General features: G+C 40.8%; 1 protein-coding gene across 7 annotated transcripts in view; it reads right to left on the reverse strand.

The window, feature by feature from the left end:
* The window catches only part of LOC121417293 (vinculin-like), a 79,793-nt gene that overhangs the window by 29,789 nt on the left and 30,872 nt on the right, over positions 1 to 19,132 (reverse strand). For 5 of the 7 annotated variants that reach the window (XM_041610942.1, XM_041610943.1, XM_041610941.1 and 2 more), the window contains exons 6-15: positions 18,410 to 18,634; positions 17,084 to 17,229; positions 11,939 to 12,131; positions 11,573 to 11,718; positions 8,871 to 9,033; positions 6,760 to 6,977; positions 6,229 to 6,340; positions 3,644 to 3,841; positions 2,258 to 2,349; positions 466 to 588 (exon numbers count right to left, since the gene is read on the reverse strand). In XM_041610942.1, coding sequence (XP_041466876.1) covers positions 466 to 588; positions 2,258 to 2,349; positions 3,644 to 3,841; positions 6,229 to 6,340; positions 6,760 to 6,977; positions 8,871 to 9,033; positions 11,573 to 11,718; positions 11,939 to 12,131; positions 17,084 to 17,229; positions 18,410 to 18,634 — 1,616 coding nt within the window. The remainder of the gene's footprint in view (positions 1 to 465; positions 589 to 2,257; positions 2,350 to 3,643; positions 3,842 to 6,228; positions 6,341 to 6,759; positions 6,978 to 8,870; positions 9,034 to 11,572; positions 11,719 to 11,938; positions 12,132 to 17,083; positions 17,230 to 18,409; positions 18,635 to 19,132) is intronic. The other 2 variants (XM_041610944.1, XM_041610948.1) reach the window with 1 other exon arrangement.

Here is a 19,132-nt window from a genome sequence, read left to right on the forward strand (position 1 = left end):
CTCTCAATTCTTTGAAGCTGTGAGGATTACGTCATGAACAGCTTTCAAATGAATATAAAAAAACATGTGAAATTTTCTGCAATGGTTGGCAACTTTTGAGGGAGGAAAAGTATGGTGACCTGCAAATTAGTACGCTAAATGCATGGCGGGAAAGAAGATTAGATTGATAAATCTACATCAATTGGCATATGATTAATATATTCTTTACATAAATCATGTGTTTTTTACTCACAATAAGAACATTCTACATGTACATGTATATGAATCACACGAAACAAGTACACATACACACAACTGGACAAAAATCGGTTTTAACACATTTACTCATGCTACAAAAAATAAGCTTGTTTGGATTCTTTGGTTAGCCGGCTACACTTTTCATGAATGATTAATGAGGGAGGAAGTTAAATGGGGACTCATTTGCATATCGCTTTGCATATGATCTGCGTGAATGGGGTCAACAACCTGTGGCACTGCAGAATGTTCCATCGCTCCCATGGGGGGGAGAGGCGGTGGCGGAGGGAGGGACTGCTCCAGAGGAATTTCGACGGTGAGAGGGATTCGCACAGCTGCAATAGACTTCCTCAACTAAGGGAAAAAGAAACTCGTACATATTCATTGCGAACAAAAGAAAATTAATATTCATTCATGGATGTAAGGCTAAAACTATACTCACAAAAATCATATAATGAAAATTCAGATCTATAGACCAAACTGATACATGAATATTGATGAAAAAAATCATGAATATATATTTTAAAACAACTCTCCATATCTATTGCAAATAAATCCTAAAGAATTAATATATGACAAATAAAATAACATTCATATAAATTACTTATGAAATGAAGATGTCAGTAAGAATTTACTATCCACAACAAATGGTGAATATTGTCAATCAGGAAGTAGAAAAAAAAACATTCAACATAAAATATTCTCTCAATAAAATACAACCATAAATAAAAATAATACAAAATAATTCATAACAAAATATGATTCCTTTTTCGCAGTATGAACGTAGAGTTTCTTCCGGAAATATATTATAGAAGTCATATAAAAAATAATAGATTCACCTACTCTACAATTTTCTCCCATATTGAACAATAAATTCACTTAAATTTTTTAATGACAAAATTTTCTTTCACAAAACAATACAGGTGTAAGAAAAAAAGATGAGAGTAGAACAAAATAATGAACCATGTGACATCTGCATACAAAATCACAGAATATTATGTCTGCAATTAACAAATATGAAGCATTTTCTTTGGCCATTATTGTAGAATAAATCAAAAGACGATTATCAAAAAGCGCTCTCATAAACGCTTTCAAATTATGGGTGGAGCCTAAAAAAATATATATCTGTGCCTGTACTTGCCATAAATATTGTCCCATTTACACATTTAATGACATGTATACAGTTGCGCTCAAAAGTGAGTGAACCACACCACAAAGCACATCTTTACGCCGAGCGTTGAATGTAGACCATTAAACTACAATGTGCGTTTTCATTGACATAATCAGGGCCCGCGGAACGGTTTTCAGTTAGGGGGGGGGACGACCATGCAAAAAATCACAATCACATGGTCATTTTTACGGAAAAAAAAGTGGTGGGGCTACAAGCACCCCCCCCCCTTCCCCGGCCCCTGTTAATAGTACTGTAATTGATTTGAGAAAGTGTGCAATATCCACTTCCCGTTCACACAAAAATTATGGCCAAATTTAACTGATTCCGAATAAAATGGTTCAACAAAGAAAGTTCATTTACCCAAAAAACAACAACTATTCCGGATGGGTGTGTCATAAACCTGTTTGTAATTTAAGAGCAACCCAACAAAAGACTGGTTATCCTTTCTTGTAGTATTATGCGCACCATATTTTCATTGGTGTGGATTTAGCTCCTGAGAAAGGATCACCAGCCGTTCGTAAAGTCGATCTTAACCTACTAACAGCTTGATGAAACACCCACCAGGTAAATGGGACAATATAAATGACAAGAGAGGGCACCAGTGGGCTGTTTCATAAAGCTGTCTCAAGTTAAGAGCGACTTTAAGAACGACTGGTGAACCCTTCTTACGCGCTAAACCATCGCCAATTTAATATACCATTTACCCAAGAAAGGATCCCCAGTCGTTCTTAAAGTCGCTCTTATCTTACCAACAGCTTTTTGAAACACCCATCTGTAATAAAGGCAAATATATGCACATTGCCTATATGATACATATAGGTTTATATAATGGTCAGTATAATGATATATCACCTGTTTATTTGCTGAATACCAATGGTCTTGTCCATTCCGGTCATTGGGGTTTTGGGAAACTGTCTTAGCTGCTATCACAGAAGCTGGTATATCTAATATTGGATTAAAGCATAATCATGACGATTAATTAATAATAACCATAATAAAAATAATAACAATATACAAGAGTCCCAAGCTCTTATTGCTAAACATATTGCATTCATTTGGCATTGGCCATTCATTAAGAAATTTGTTAATTAATGATCTATTAATTGGCAACAAAAAGGAAACTTTAGAACAAAAAAAGTTTCCAAACCCTTTCACATTTTTTCAGGTAACCCAGGGAGCTTCCGCCCGCTTTGCCAGCGGGAGCCCAGGCTTACATTGTATTCGGTTATAAACACGAGATTAGAGTACTTTATGGTCAAAATATTTATCAAACTGAATTGTGAAAACAGAAATTATGCACTTACCATGATTATATGGATGAAGGTCTAACGTGTGGCAGAATCCTGACATCGAGGCACAGACTGGAACCTCAAAAAAACGAGAAGTTCTCTTCTTCTACCCCAGTCTAAATCGGCCATTTTGTTATGAAATTTGAAAGAATCAGGAGAGGTATCGCGACAGAACTTTTCAGGGTCTGTTTTTTAGGTTCCAGTCTGTGCCTCGATGTCACGATACTGCCACACGTTACACCTTCATCCATATAACTGTGCATAATTTCTGTTTTCACAATTCAGTTTGATACATATTTCAACAATAAATTACCCTAGTCCCGTGTCTATGGCCAAATACACGGTAAGCACGTGGGCTCCCGCCCACTTTGAGGGGGTTAATTTTCAGGGTGATTCCATGCTAGAAAAATCAGCCAGTTTCACAACACTTTTCAACCTGCTGTCTAAAAAAATGAGGAATTTTTTAATTTGCTTTGTAGTTACACTATGGGGTAGTCATGTAAAATATGACAACGAACAAAAATATGGTGTCCATGGGTGAATTAGAGGAGAAAATGTTGCGTGTCGTACTGGATATGTCTGAGTGCCGTATGACACACACAACATTTTTACCTTTAATTTGTTTGTTGGTTATCAGTTTTTCACATGACTTCCCATTATAAATTCATCCCTGACAAAAAAGACAATTTATCGCTCAAGCATTCAGCTAAGGGACTGAAAATTGTTTTCGAAATGTCCCGTATGACACGTATGGAATCGTCCTTCAGCTTCTTATGAGATTCTTCACATCAGTATTATTCAGTCAATTTATTTCTGATACAGAAAAAATTAAAATGCAGAAATGACAGCTAAAAATACTAAGGTTACCAATATGAAGAACAACAACAGCTCAATAAACTATAATCTGCCCAACCCTTTGGACTCTAAACCTTGACATAGGACCTCTGACCTGCTGAAAGCTGATTGGCTGCCTGGCTGACATCATGGACGAACTTGGGGTCCTCAGAATTGGCGGCCTCTTTGGAGGCGACCACGGCGACCCGCTGGGCACGCCTAGCGATGTTGGATGCCTTCTCCGCGATGACAGGGGCGTTGTTCTGCTTGATGGCCCTATCTACATCTTCACTCTCTGCTTTGATCGCTTCCTCTGTGAGGGATTGGAAAAAGGTGTAGGAATATTCAGAACGGTGACACAACATTTGCTCCAGCGAAAATTGCTCAGGGCTTTATTTTGTCATAAGATATAGGGTTAGGCTTAAGGTTGCAATATGGTTTAAAGGGATGGTCCAGGCTGGAAATATCTATATCTCTATAAAAAAAAAGTAAGATTCACAAGGCAAAATGCTGAAAATTTTATCAAAATTTGATTACAAAAATAAAGATATTGAATTTTGAATATTTGCATTATTCCAGTGAAAAAGTTCTAGGCATGTCTTTACGAATATTCTTTAGGTGGGCTGATGATGTCATATCCCCACTTGTTCTTTTGTATTTTATTATGTGAAATTAGGTTTAGTCAAATTTGTTTCTACCAAGAACTTAAACAATTGGATTGACAGATGATTACCGTAAGTAACGGTGTATTAACCGCACCGCCAACTTTGGACTAAAAAAAAAAAATTCTTCTCATATTTACATGCTTATTTGAGGTACGAAGAAACAAAACTAAGTTTAAGATTTCAAAGTATCCAAAGAGATTACCGGTATGCGGAAATCTGCTGTTCTTGATCAATTCATCTACAAATGTTAGAAAGAAAGAACAGTCCCGACAATATTGGCCACTTACACACTCACTCACCTCACAGTCACAGTGTACACACACACAGCACTGCCATTACATTGCAAACTACGATACAGTACCAGTCATGCCAGTACATTTTATCAAATCATGATCTGTGTCTTTCCCAGCGTAGGAGGAAGAAACATTCACATTTCTTGCATCAAAATCTCACAATCACTTTCAGAAATTTGATGTCTTAGCATGAATTTTGGATACGGGATTACAGGAAGGTTCAAGAAACAAAGAAATTGACATTTTTTCCAGTTGTTTTTTACGGCTTTGTGCCGTCTCTCTCGTGCGTGGCTTACATGGTATCTTATGAAAAGCAAACAGGAAGGAAAAAACAAGCTGGCGCGAAACGGGACTTTGAATAGCGCCAGCTTAAGTCGCACTATAACCATATCACAACGCAATCTCATCTCTAAGCTCACTCAACTCTCGCTCAGCGGTGACAAAATATTACCGAGTATGCTTGGCGTCTCTTTTAACTTAGCCAGGGAACTTAACTACTTTGAATCAAGAATAAAGTCAAAATTAGTGTCATGAAGGTGGGTGAATATTTAATTAATCGATTCTCATTACTCGCGGCTCATACCCCTCAAAACGACATTGCCTGGGCGGCTACGCCCGGCCACTCGATGTGTTGTGACCTGGCAGACATCGTACATGTACGGGAGGGGTTACGGCGGGCTGGCTCAGACCCGTCACCGTGTATAAACCGCACCCCCGACTTTTGCTACTATCCCGCCGAGAAAAAGGTGCAGTTAATACACCGTTATTTATGGTAAGTGCATTAGTTATTATTGCCACAACTTATTTCATCATAATGGAGACACATCATTTGCACACTCATGCATGAAAAAATGAAATAATCATGATTTCATGTAATAACATAAGAAAAAGAAAAGTGGGTATGTAACATCATCAGCTCACACAATGAATAATCATGACGATGTGCATGTAACTGTTTTCACAAAATATTGATAAACTTTAAAATTTAATAACTTTGTTAATTGTTATCCAATTTTGATGAAATATTCAGCATTTTGCTCTATGAATTTTACGATATTTTTTCAGATATAAATATTGTCAGCCCAGACCATTCCTTTAAAGTTAGGTTAAGGATAGGGTATAGCGTTAAAACAGTGCAGGTGCCTGGTGGTCTAAGGCGCCTGACTATACGTGGAAAGTCCGGGTTTCGATCCCCGGTTGCAACGCCTTTTATCCTGCACTCAAATAAATGGAAATGCTTTTTGCTTCATTGGAACGTAAATGTGCACTTGTCTTATAAAAAATAGTGTTAAATCCGGCTAAAAAAATAGAAATAAGAAAAATAAAAGGAAAGAAATGTGATGAAGAGAAAGAATGAAAACAAAGAACTAAAACGAAAAAAGAAGACAAAGAGAAGAGAAAATACACAGTACTTCTAGCATTATTCTATTTCCAATGATGTTTATGATAATAATATTTATCTTTAATCAATCAGTATACATATGATGCACAAGTAAGCATAAGGTAACTATGGACCTGTTAGACTATTCCTACCGATTCACGAACAAACCTGTGTATCATTTGCTTTATAGAATGAAGGAATGGGGGGGCTAGAAATCAATCCTTTTACATCCACGCATAAGTAAAAACAGATGGATGACTAGCCATGCATTTGGTTAATTCACCATGGACAAGTAATTACCCGGTGCATGGCCGGCCATGCACCGGGTAATTACTCATTCATTTCCCTTTTTCTCTCTCACCAGATGCTTTGACGAATTCCACAGTATCAACAGCCTGGTCTACCAAGTCGGTCAGAGCCTCGACTTTTCCAACATATTCCTTCTTCAACTCATCAAAGTGGGCAACTGCATTCTATAAGTAATAACAAAATTAAAATAAAAATCCATATTTTATTGTTCAAAATAGACAAGAAATGAAATACTCCAAAAACTTGCTACATCCAAGTAATCATGGTAAGTAATTATTGAGCTTTTCAATGTTTCCAATGTGTACCATGCGTATGTAAAATCTACAGAATTCTGCTTTGGCGCTAATGATGTTCGAGGGGTGTTCAACAAAAAAAACAGTTATCTATATAAAACTGTCTGGAAATAACTAAAATATTTTTCTTCATCATTAAATCATGATGAAAGAGTAGAGTAAGAATATTAAGCATAAACAGTAAACAAAAGGTTGAAATTCTTGGCTTTCCATAATTCTAGCAGAGGATCAGACAATGGTCAGAATTAAACTGGACAACATAATACAGATCCAATGACTTAAAAGCCTACCGGTTCATCCGGGTTGAGCAGAAGAACCTTCCCAGCGGCCACCACCTGCGGGGCAAGATCCTTCACTTCCTGTGCTTTGGTGTTGAGTTCTACAACCAGCGGCCTGTCGTTGCTGGCCCCTGCCTCAGCCACGAGCTTGGCAGTGTCCGACAACTTGTTGGCATGCCTCAAGAAGATTGTTGCCTTTGAGGTGTAGGTTTGTTGCCTGTCAGGCACATCTATACATGGTAGAAAATCAGTGCTCTATATTAATCAAGATAAATGTAAGTTCTTATAAAAACAATTTATTTGAGGCACAGACAGACTGGTTCAGGAAATATTGATCATAGTACAGATAAGAAAATCTTGATTGCATGATTCAAGGAGACTAGGAGGCCGTTCTTATTACGCTTTCTAAAACTAGTTTACTGGAAACTGATTCAGGAAACCAGTTTGAAAGATCGCTTTGCTCTTGTTTCCACGTGACCACACGAAAGTGGTTTTCTAAATCACTTCACGTAAAGCGATCCTGTTGCTATGGAAACGCTCTCAGTGGGGTGACACATTTTCCCGCGAAATTCAAAACCGCAGCATAGGCATTCTACACCCGTCGTGTGGAGAAGCGCGCTCAAAATGTGCGAAGAATGGTTGTGTCCTCACGCTAAAACGAGGCAAAGCGATCTTGATAACTACATCGCGACGTGGTTTTCCAAACTGGTTTGGAAGATCTCTTCAAAGACCGCTTCAACCGTTCTCACTACGCGTTAAACTAGTTTCCACTAAACCGGTTTCCGGTAAACTAGTTTTAGGAACATAGTGAGAATGATACCTGTTGGGCACATTGATACGTGGTAGAAAATCAGAAGTCAATTAATACAAGTTCTCATTAAGAAATTGACATGTGGCACGATCAGTCTTCAAGGGATCAGAAAATAATGATCAAATTAGACAAGAGGAATCTTGTTGCATGTTTCAAGAAGACTGTGGCCTTTCAAGTGTAAGTCTGTTGCCTGTCAGGCACATCTATATCTGGTGGACAATCAGTGGAGCAATAAAGATAAAGACAATTTCTTATTTAGAAAATCATATGAGGCATGGACAGACTACAATGGTTTCGAAAATATTGATCAAAGTACAGATAAGGAAATCTTGTTGACATGGTTCAAGAAGATAGTGGCCTTTGAGGTGTAGGTCTGTTGCCTGCTGGGCACATCTATACATTGGTATAAAATCAGTGTTTCATTTCATTAAAGATAAATACAAAGATGATTTTTTTATTAAGACATTGGTGGCACTGGCAAGTCTACAAGGGATCAGAAAATAATGATCAGAGTACAGATAATGAAATCTTGTTGGCATGGTTTAAGTGGCCTTTGAGGTGTACATTGTAGGTCTGTTGCCTGCCAGACATATCTATCGCTATATTGTGGAAAATCAGTAGTCCATATTAAAGAGAAAGATAAATTCTTTTGTTATAAAATTGGCGAGTGCCACGATCAGCCTACAGGGTTCAGAAATTGTCAGTATACCATCCTACGGCTTTAAGTACTGGTGGAGGGTTTCTACAGCTGAGGACTTAATGAGGGGGCAAATTTGTACTCAATGGCCCGAATTCACAAAAGTGGTTTTCAAACCCGTGGTTGAATCCATGGGTCATGCAGATTTCCTGTATAAATTGCACATATTGGGCACTTGTATAAAACATGTCCAATGCTAATGCGTGTTTTTGTCACAGTGCACCAAATTGACGCCTGTTACCATGGTTAGATACACTATTTTATTCATGAGTCCACTGTTCGAAGAGGGGACTCATTATTCAAACGGTGGACTCATGAATAAAATAGCGTGGATAACCATGGCAACAGGCGTCAATTTGGTGCACTGCGACAAAAGCATGCACCAGCATTGGACACTTTTTAATATACACGGTTAAATAATCATAATTTATACAGGAAATCTGCATAAACCATGGACTCAATCGTGGGTTTTCAAAACCAACTTTGTGTATTTGGGCCATTAAGTCTGGTTAAGAAAAATATTTTAAAAATATATTTAAAAAATATAAATATAAAAAAAATTTGGTTCAAGCATTTCAATGCTATAGGAAAAGAGAAAAAAATATATTTTCTTACTAATAGGAGCCTTAGCTGCTCTTTCTAACTCCTTGAGTGGTGTTGTGGTGTCCATGAAAACATCGGCCACCTCCCTCACTAATGCATTCTCTATGGCCTTTTGCAAAACGGGTAGTTTCTCAGCAAGTCTCCTTGCAGCTTCCAAACATGCTGGGGAATTCCCCTGTAGTAACAATGAAATACACAAGAAACTGCATCATGTACTCATCTAATGCTGGTGTAAACCTCGAAATTAAAGCCTTGTGTTTTCCCCTTATTTTATGAATCCCGCATTGAATTATTTTCAAATCTAATGAAGTTAATCGGTTAGTTATTGTTGATCAATTTTGACAAGTTTCATATCACTTTAAAGCTTAGGATGTGTTGTTTGAGATGTATAAGATTCTCATTATAAAATATTAGGCAACATTATGTTGGTTTGGGGGTGGATATTCAGATATGTATATTCATCATTAATCTACCAGTTTTCTTTAGAAAATTACATGTACAAAATTTTGCCATATTGATGATTGATATTGATGACAAGGCAAAAGCAATTTTATGTCTCGCCCACTTATGAAAATAACCAGAAATATCGTGATTTGCGAGGGCACGCAACAGAATTGTATCGAAACTTGATAACACTTGTCATAAGAGCCTTGCACGTAAACTTTAATATTGACCTGAAAATGACCTTTGACTTTACCATGTGACCTCCCACTGCAGCAAAAGATGCAGGTCACCTCAGTACATCTACCCTCCACATTTTTTGGAAAAGTGACTTACAGTTGCAGAGTTAGTTGTCATAAGAGTCTTTCATGTAAACTTTAACATTGACCTTTAACCTTATCATGTGACCTCCAACTGCAGCATAACATGCAGGTCCCCAAAGTCCATCCGCCATCCGCCTCGCCTTCACCTTTGGTGGGCGAGACAAAAAGTGGTTAAAGGGCTAGTCAAGAATGAAAATAATATCATTTGAGCAGATAAAGAAAAACTTAACAAACAAAATGCTGAATAATTTACCAAAATCAGACAATAACAAAGTTATTGCATTCTAAAGATTTGCATTATTCCAGTGAAACAGTTCCAGGCATGTCTTTATGAATATTCCATGAGCAAACTGATGATGTCATATCCCCTCTTGTTCTTTGTAATTATTATATGAAATTAGGTTTATTCAATTTCTTTTCTTCAAAAATCTACAACTGATTTAGTACATTAGATATTCTTGCTCCAACTTATTTCAATACGACGGCGACATATCATTCACAAGTATATGAACAAGTGGAGTGCCTCTGGCAGTCTCACTTGCATTGCGCGATTCAATATAGCAGCAGTGCTAACTTTTAAAACTGCTATGAAATAATTATTCACAAAAAACGCCATTCATATAATTATACAATACTACGTTCAATGACAATAAATGACATTTGACCTTGATCATGCAACCTAAGACTTGTCAGTGATACTTGATTACCCCTACATCCACATTTTATAAACTATATCTATAAACTTTGAAAGTTTGTTGAACTTAAATGACCTTTGACCTTGATAATGTGACCTGAAACTTGCACAGGATGTTCAGTGAAACTCGATTACTCTTATGTCCAAGTTTCATGAATCAGATCTATAAACGTTCAAAGTTATGATGGTATTTCAACAGATACCCCCAACATGGCCAAAGTTCAATGGCCGTTGGTCATGTGACCTGAAATTCGCACAGGATATTCAGTGATACTTGATTACTCATATATCCAGGTTTTATGAACTAGACTAATAGACTTTCAAAGTTATGATAGTAATTCATACCCCAACTTGGCCAAAGTTCATTGACCTTACATGACATTTAACCATGTGACCTGAAACTCACACAGGATGTTCAGTGATACTTGATCACTCTTATGTCCACGTTTCATGAATCAGATTCATAAACTTTCAAAATTATGATGGGAATTCAGCAGCTACCCGAACTTGGCCAAAGTTCATTGACCCTAAACGACCTTTGACCTTGGTCATGTGACATGAAACTCAGGCAGGATGTTCAGTGATACTTGATTACTTTTGATGTCCAGGTTTCATGAATCAGATTCATAAACTTTCAAAGTTATGATGGGAATACAGCAGCTACCCCAACTTGGCCAAAGTTCATTGACCCTATATGACCTTTGACCTTGGTCATGTGACGTGAAACTCAGGCAGGATGTTCAGTGATACCTGATTACTCTCATGTCCATGTTTCATGAATCAGATCCATAACCTTTCAAAGTTATGATGGTAAATCAGCAGATACCCCATCTTGGTCAAAGTTCATTTACCCTTAAAGACCTTTGACCTTGGTCATGTGACTTGAAACTCGGGCAAGTTCAGTAAAACAGATTAACTGTATGGCTAAGTTTCATGAACTAGGTCCATATACTTTTTAAGTTATGCTGTCATTTCCAAAACTTAAACTTTAATATTAGGTGTTGACGCCACCACTGTCATCGCCACCGCCATCGGAAAAGTGACGCCTAAACTCTAAGGTGAGACAAAAATGAAATAATTATGATTTCATGTAATAACATAAGAAAAAGGAAAGTGCGGATGGGATATCATCAGCCCACATAATGAATATTCATGACATATTGCTACACGTTAGAATTCAATAACTTCGCTATTTCTTTTCTCTTTTTATTTAGATATAACTATTTTCAGGTCGGATTACCCTTTTAATAACTCACCTGTCCCCGGTTTACAAGATCCGTTATTTGTTGAGAGAGGCCTTCGACTTCATCACAGAGCCTCAGGAGTTCTGATCGTTCCGGGCCTGTCAGGTTCTGAGCCACCTTCCTTCCCTGGGCAACGATACCAGCAATGGCTTTGCGTCCTAAATAAAAAGGGCAAATAATAGAGTAGTACATGCGACTCTGCCAAACAGTTGATAGGAGATAAAAGTGACTAATCGACTAATTTGATGCATACATCTGACATAGAACTTTCATACACTTATCTGCATATCCCACTTTACATGATACTTTCATTATATACAAAGCTTTATAAACTCAAGGTGGATCTCCCCTCCTAGGAAGTGGATCGGTCCAACTCACCCACTCCTTTGTCGTCTTGGGCAGGGTTCCTAAGCCACTTCTGGGCCTGCTCCACTTTACCCGCAAGGGTGTAAGCAGTCCTTGTCACCCCACTCCTAATGGCTTCCTTGACCGAACCATCCACCATCCGATGAAGGTTCTCCAGTCTCTCCCCGATCTGCTTCGAAAGCTGCAGAGCACGAGGGGAATTACCCTGTAAAAGAAATCATGATAAACAATCCCTTGGTTTAGACTTGAGCACCACTTTGCAATGAATTAAGGTTTCCATTTCTCTCTACATGACCTGGTGGGTGTTTCATAAAGCTGTTCGGAAGTTAAGAGTTACTTTAACAATGACTGGTGATCCCTTCTTGCAGTAAGTGGTATATTGAATTGGTGATGGTTTAGCGCGAAAGAAAGAATCATCACTCGTTCTTAAAGTCGTTCTTAACTTACGGACTGCTTTATAAAAAGGGCCCCCTGCATTACATTTGTATTATGCCACAAAATGTTCTTAGCAATGAGAAAATCTTTCAGAAACAAGGCAAACCACATAACTACTAATGAACATGTGCTCAACGTAAAGAAGTCTCCAGTGTAAAGGGAATAGGTAGTGTTCGAATGAGGATGAGATGACAGTGAGAGTGAAAGCGATGGTGAGGTTCATGGTGAAGGGGATGCAGACCTGCCAACTTCTGGGAATGAAGAAGTGTATTCTGTGATTAAAAAAGTGTATTTTTCCCATAAAGAATGTATTTCATAATAAAGTGCGTGGCGTGAGGTTGGAAGATAGAGTGGGGGTGATTGAGAGAGTGGTTGTGATAGTGAAATTGAGATAAGAAGAGTGGGTGAGGGAGTGGGTGAGCATGATAGTGATATTGAGAAAAGAAGAGTGGATGGGTGTGATAGTGATATTGAGAGCAGAAGAGTGGGTGAGGGAGTGGGTGAGTGTGATAGTAACAGTGAGGGTGGAGGGAGAGGGTGGCGTAATGGAGGAGGGTGAGGGAGAGGGTGATAGTGACATTGAGAGTAGGAGGTTGGGTAAGGGAGAGTGGTGTGATAGTGACATTGAGAGTAGGAGAGAAGGTGGGTAAGGGAGAGTGGGTGTGATAGTGACATTGAGAGTAGGAGAGAAGGTGGGTAAGGGAGAGTGGGTGTGATAGTGACATTGAGAGTAGGAGAGAGGGTGGGTAAGGGAGAGTGGGTGTGATAGTGACATTGAGAGTAGGAGAGAGGGTGGGTAAGGGAGAGTGGGTGTGATAGTGACATTGAGAGTAGGAGAGAGGGTGGGTAAGGGAGAGTGGGTGTGATAGTGACATTTATTGAAATAAGAGTGTGGGTGAGGCTGAGGGAGATGGTGATTGCGATAGTGACAGTGAAATGAGAGTGGATGGGGGAGAGAGTAAGTGCGATGGTGCGATTGAGAGTAGGAGTGTGTGGGGGGCTGAGAGAGAGAGTGAGTGTGATGGTTAGGGTAAGAGACAGGGTGTGGTGAGGGAGAGGATGGGGTGATAGTGACACTCAAGAGTAGGAGAGTAGGTAGGATTGAAGGAAAGGGTAAGTGTGATAGTGACAGTGATATGACGGTGGGGGAGGGTGGGTGAGGGAGGGTAGGTGTGATAGTGACACTAAGGGTAGAAGAGGGGATAGAGAGGGTGGGGAAGGGAGAGGGTTGGTGTGTGAGAGAGTGGGTGGGTGTGAAAGTAAGTGAGGGTGGGATAGAGGCTAGGGTGAGGGTGAGAGTGGGTGTGATAGCGATATTGAGGGTAGAAGAGTGGGTGAGGGAGTGGGTTGGTGTGAAAGTAACAGTGAGGGTGGGATAGAGACTGGGGTGAGGGAGAGAGTGGGTGTGATAGTGATATTGAGGGTAGAAGAGTGGGTGAGGGAGTGGGTTGGTGTGAAAGTAACAGTGAGGGTGGGATAGAGGCTGGGGTGAGGGTGAGAGTGGGTGTGAGAGTGATATTGAGGGTAGAAGAGTGGGTGAGGGAGTGGGTTGGTGTGAAAGTAACAGTGAGGGTGGGATAGAGGCTGGGGTGAGGGAGAGAGTGGGTGTGATAGTGATATTGAGGGTAGAAGAGTGGGTGAGGGAGTGGGTGGGTGTGAAAGTAACAGTGAGGGTGGGATAGAGGCTGGGGTGATTGAGAGAGTGGGTGTGATAGTGATATTGAGGGTAGAAGAGTGGGTGAGGGAGTGGGTTGGTGTGAAAGTAACAGTGAGGGTCGGATAGAGGCTGGGGTGATTGAGAGAGTGGGTGTGATAGTGATATTGAGGGTAGAAGAGAGGGTGAGGGAGTGGGTTGGTGTGAAAGTAACAGTGAGGGTGGGATAGAGGCTAGGGTGAGAGAGAGAGTGGGTGTGATAGTGATATTGAGGATAGAAGAGTGGGTGAGGGAGTGGGTTGGTGTGAAAGTTACAGTGAGGGTGGGATAGAGGCTGGGGTGAGGGAGAGAGTGGGTGTGAGTGATATTGAGGGTAGAAGAGAGGGTGAGGGAGTGGGTTGGTGTGAAAGTAACAGTGAGGGTGGGATAGAGGCTAGGGTGAGAGAGAGAGTGGGTGTGATAGTGATATTGAGGATAGAAGAGTGGGTGAGGGAGTGGGTTGGTGTGAAAGTTACAGTGAAGGTGGGATAGAGGCTGGGGTGAGAGAGAGAGTGGGTGTGATAGTGATATTGAGGATAGAAGAGTGGGTGAGGGAGTGGGTTGGTGTGAAAGTAACAGTGAGGGTGGGATAGAGGCTAGGGTGAGGGAGAGAGTGGGTGTGATAGTGATATTGAGGGTAGAAGAGTGGGTGAGGGAGTGGGTTGGTGTGAAAGTAACAGTGAGGGTGGGATAGAGGCTAGGGTGAGGGAGAGAGTGGGTGTGATAGTGATATTGAGGGTAGAAGAGTGGGTGAGGGAGTGGGTTGATGTGAAAGTTACAGTGAAGGTGGGATAGAGGCTGGGGTGAGAGAGAGAGTGGGTGTGATAGTGATATTGAGGATAGAAGAGTGGGTGAGGGAGTGGGTTGGTGTGAAAGTAACAGTGAGGGTGGGATAGAGGCTGGGGTGAGGGTGAGAGTGGGTGTGATAGTGATATTGAGGGTAGAAGAGAGGGTGAGGGAGTGGGTTGGTGTGAAAGTAACAGTGAGGGTGGGATAGAGGCTAGGGTGAGAGAGAGAGTGGGTGTGAGTGATATTGAGGGTAGAAGAGAGGGTGAGGGAGTGGGTTGGTGTGAAAGTTACAGTGAGGGTGGGATAGAGGCTGGGGTGAGGGAGAGAGTGGGTGTGATAGTGATATTGAGGGTAGAAGAGTGGGTGAGGGAGTGGGTTGATGTGAAAGTAACAGTGAGGGTGGGATAGAGGCTGGGGTGAGGGAGAGAGTGGGTGTGATAGTGACATTGAGGGTAGAAGAGTGGGTGAGGGAGTGGGTTGGTGTGAAAGTAACAGTGAGGGTGGGATAGAGGCTAGGGTGAGAGAGAGAGTGGGTGTGATAGTGATATTGAGGATAGAAGAGTGGGTGAGGGAGTGGGTTGGTGTGAAAGTTACAGTGAGGGTGGGATAGAGGCTGGGGTGATTGAGAGAGTGGGTGTGATAGTGATATTGAGGGTAGAAGAGTGGGTGAGGGAGTGGGTTGATGTGAAAGTAACAGTGAGGGTGGGATAGAGGCTGGGGTGAGGGAGAGAGTGGGTGTGATAGTGACATTGAGGGTAGAAGAGTGGGTGAGGGAGTGGGTTGGTGTGAAAGTAACAGTGAGGGTGGGATAGAGGCTAGGGTGAGAGAGAGAGTGGGTGTGATAGTGATATTGAGGATAGAAGAGTGGGTGAGGGAGTGGGTTGGTGTGAAAGTTACAGTGAGGGTGGGATAGAGGCTGGGGTGATTGAGAGAGTGGGTGTGATAGTGATATTGAGGGTAGAAGAGTGGGTGAGGGAGTGGGTTGGTGTGAAAGTAACAGTGAGGGTGGGATAGAGGCTAGGGTGAGGGAGAGAGTGGGTGTGATAGTGATATTGAGGGTAGAAGAGTGGGTGAGGGAGTGGGTTGATGTGAAAGTAACAGTGAGGGTGGGATAGAGGCTGGGGTGAGGGTGAGAGTGGGTGTGAGAGTGATATTGAGGGTAAAAGAGAGGGAGTGGGTTGGTGTGAAAGTAACAGTGAGGGTGGGATAGAGGCTGGGGTGAGGGTGAGAGTGGGTGTGATAGTGATATTGAGGGTAGAAGAGTGGGTGAGGGAGTGGGTTGGTGTGAAAGTAACAGTGAGGGTGGGATAGAGGCTGGGGTGAGGGAGAGAGTGGGTGTGATAGTGATATTGAGGGTAGAAGAGTGGGTGAGGGAGTGGGTTGGTGTGAAAGTAACAGTGAGGGTGGGATAGAGGCTGAGGTGAGGGAGAGAGTGGGTGTGATAGTGATATTGAGGGTAGAAGAGAGGGTGAGGGAGTGGGTTGGTGTGAAAGTAACAGTGAGGGTGGGATAGAGGCTGAGGTGATTGAGAGAATGAGTGTGATAGTGATATTGAGGGTAGAAGAGTGGATGAGGGAGTGGGTTGGTGTGAAAGTAACAGTGAGGGTGTAATAGAGGCTGGGGTGATTGAGAGAGAGTGGGTGTGGTAGTGATATTGAGGGCAGAAGAGTGGGTGAGGGAGTGGGTTGGTGTGAAAGTAACGGTGAGGGTGGGATAGAGGCTGGGGTGATTGAGAGAGTGGGTGTGATAGTGATATTGAGGGTAGAAGAGTGGGTGAGGGAGTGGGTTGGTGTGAAAGTAACAGTGAGGGTGGGATAGAGGCTGGGGTGATTGAGAGAGTGGGTGTGATAGTGATATTGAGGGTAGAAGAGAGGGTGAGGGAGTGGGTTGGTGTGAAAGTAACAGTTAGGGTGTGATTTTTCACATGAAATAATTAGGCTAATTTATGCTTAAAACAAAGGATTAGTCTACTTAACTAAAAGAAGTGCTTTAATATTCATTCATCCCTTCTCTTGGTAAAAAAAAGTATGTTACGAAATGAGCAAGCAATTCTGTGCCTTCCTTTGAAGATTAGGCAAATGACAACACTTCAATAAGACCTCAGGGGACAGTTTCATAAATTGTAATACAGTTAAAAGCTACTGAAATATTTCAATCTTACTGGCTGATGGTAGATTTGTTATAGAAATTGTGCATTTGTCACTATAACAAGTCTTGATAAAAGGGGACCCTGAACTTACTTGTCCCTTGGCCCTCAAGTCACAAAGTTCATTCATCATTGCCTCAATTTCATTTATTGCTGCAAGGAGACGTTCCCTTTGGGGTCCCTCAAGGCGGTCTGCTACCCTCCTGGCATCCCTCAGGATATCTCGCACTGCTTTCTCACCTGAATTGCATGAGAATTTAACAATCACTTTAGGTATTAATCAACACCAACCAGTGAACATGATACCTGAGCCCACCTTACGAAAGTTATGAATGATCGAATCAACCTAAACTAAAACCCCTCAAAAAAAGTTCTGCAACTCAAGTTTAAGTGCTAATAAATTTCTTAGTGTGCCATCATCCTATGTAAAAGTGGTAGCATTGAAAAGTATGATTATTCCTCTTTACGATCATGTGTCATTTGTAATGCTAGTGTTATCATGAAATACACACAAACATAAAAATTATGCAGCAATGTAAAAAATGAAATGTTGCAAAATTCGTTGCCATGTCATGTTTGAGTTCTGCAGCTCAAACTGCAAGTTTGGGTGCTAATAAATTTCTTAATGTGCCATCATCATGTGTAAAAGTGATATCTTTAGAAAGCATGATTATTCCTCTTTACAATCATGTGTCATTTGTAATGCTTGTGTTATCATGAAATACACAGACATGATAATACGCAGCAATGTTAGAAATGAAATATTGCAAAATGCATCGTTTCCAATAGCGAATTTCCAATTGTTTCGAGGATGGACTGAGTGCATTCACTGTCACCTGCATGGTGGAAATTCTATAGAAATGGAGGCTCTTGGTAGAAATCAATGCATTTTGCAACATTTCACTTCTGACTTTTCTCAATGTTCAGGGTGATTGCATATTCCATGATTACATAATCACAGCAAATGGCATGTCATTGTAAAGAAGAATAATTCAGCTTTCCAATGATACCAGTTTCATCCTTTATACTGTATTAACCAATAAGATATCGTTCCCCAAAACTGAGTTGCAAAACTTTTTTTGAGGGGTTTATATGGAAGCCAAACACTACGATAATTGTTTTCTCCACAAAACTTACAGAATGTCATTTGTAAGCAAAGAAAAGCACACAAAATTTTCATCAAGATGATTGCATAAACTCATCTAAACCACAAGCTTCAGCTTTGGGATTGGCCAACCAAGTTTGAACCATGGTCATCTGGTTGGTGATATTCAACAAGGAATGAATGCTGCTATACACGTAACCTACATGTAAGCCACAAGGCTCTGCATTAGGGTTGCCCTATGCAGTCTGAGCAAGGCCATGATATGAATCAGTATCCGGCAGTCAAGATAGCATCAAGATGATTGCATTCACTCACCTAAGCCACCAGGTTCACCGTTGGGATTGGCCAACCAAGTTTGAGCCATGGTCATCTGGTTGGTGATATTCAACAAGGATTTCTTCATGATTGCAAGATCATCCAGGGACAGTTCATCGTCATCGGCAGAGGTGAGCTGGAGGATGCGGATAATCTCGTTGACATCGTGGGACATGCATCCAATAATGTAGTTGCGGTTCTGCTGAGCCTCATCCCGTCCTGCTCCTAATTATGAAAAAAGATGTGCTGAAAAGAGTTAGTTTTTCACTCGCACAAGGGATCACTATTAATTTAAGTACAGACACCTGTAACTTCAGTGGTACATTAATGAGGTTCAACAGTGCATCATGGCAAACTAGATTTTCAGCACTGCAAAAGGTGCAGTGCTAAAATACTCTACACAGAGGGCTATACTGCACCTGGGGTCCGTTTCATAAAGCTGTTCCAAAGTTAAGAGCGACTTAAAGAATGGCTGGTGATCCTTTCTTGTGGAAAATGGTATATTCATTGGCGATGGTTAAGTGCATAAGGTTTACCAGTGACCAGTCGTTCTTAAAGTTGCTCTTATCTTACGAACAGCTTTATGAAACAGCCCCCTGGAACAAGAACAAAGCAGTGCAATATTGTGAGTAACTCTTTGTCCAGTAAAATGAGATAAGACAATCAAACTTTGATCGATGATGTTTGATATGTGTTGTTTCTTGGAACTGGTAATGTCTTTGA

This window comes from Lytechinus variegatus, chromosome 6 (assembly GCF_018143015.1).
Source record: "Lytechinus variegatus isolate NC3 chromosome 6, Lvar_3.0, whole genome shotgun sequence".
NCBI lineage: Eukaryota > Metazoa > Echinodermata > Echinoidea > Temnopleuroida > Toxopneustidae > Lytechinus > Lytechinus variegatus.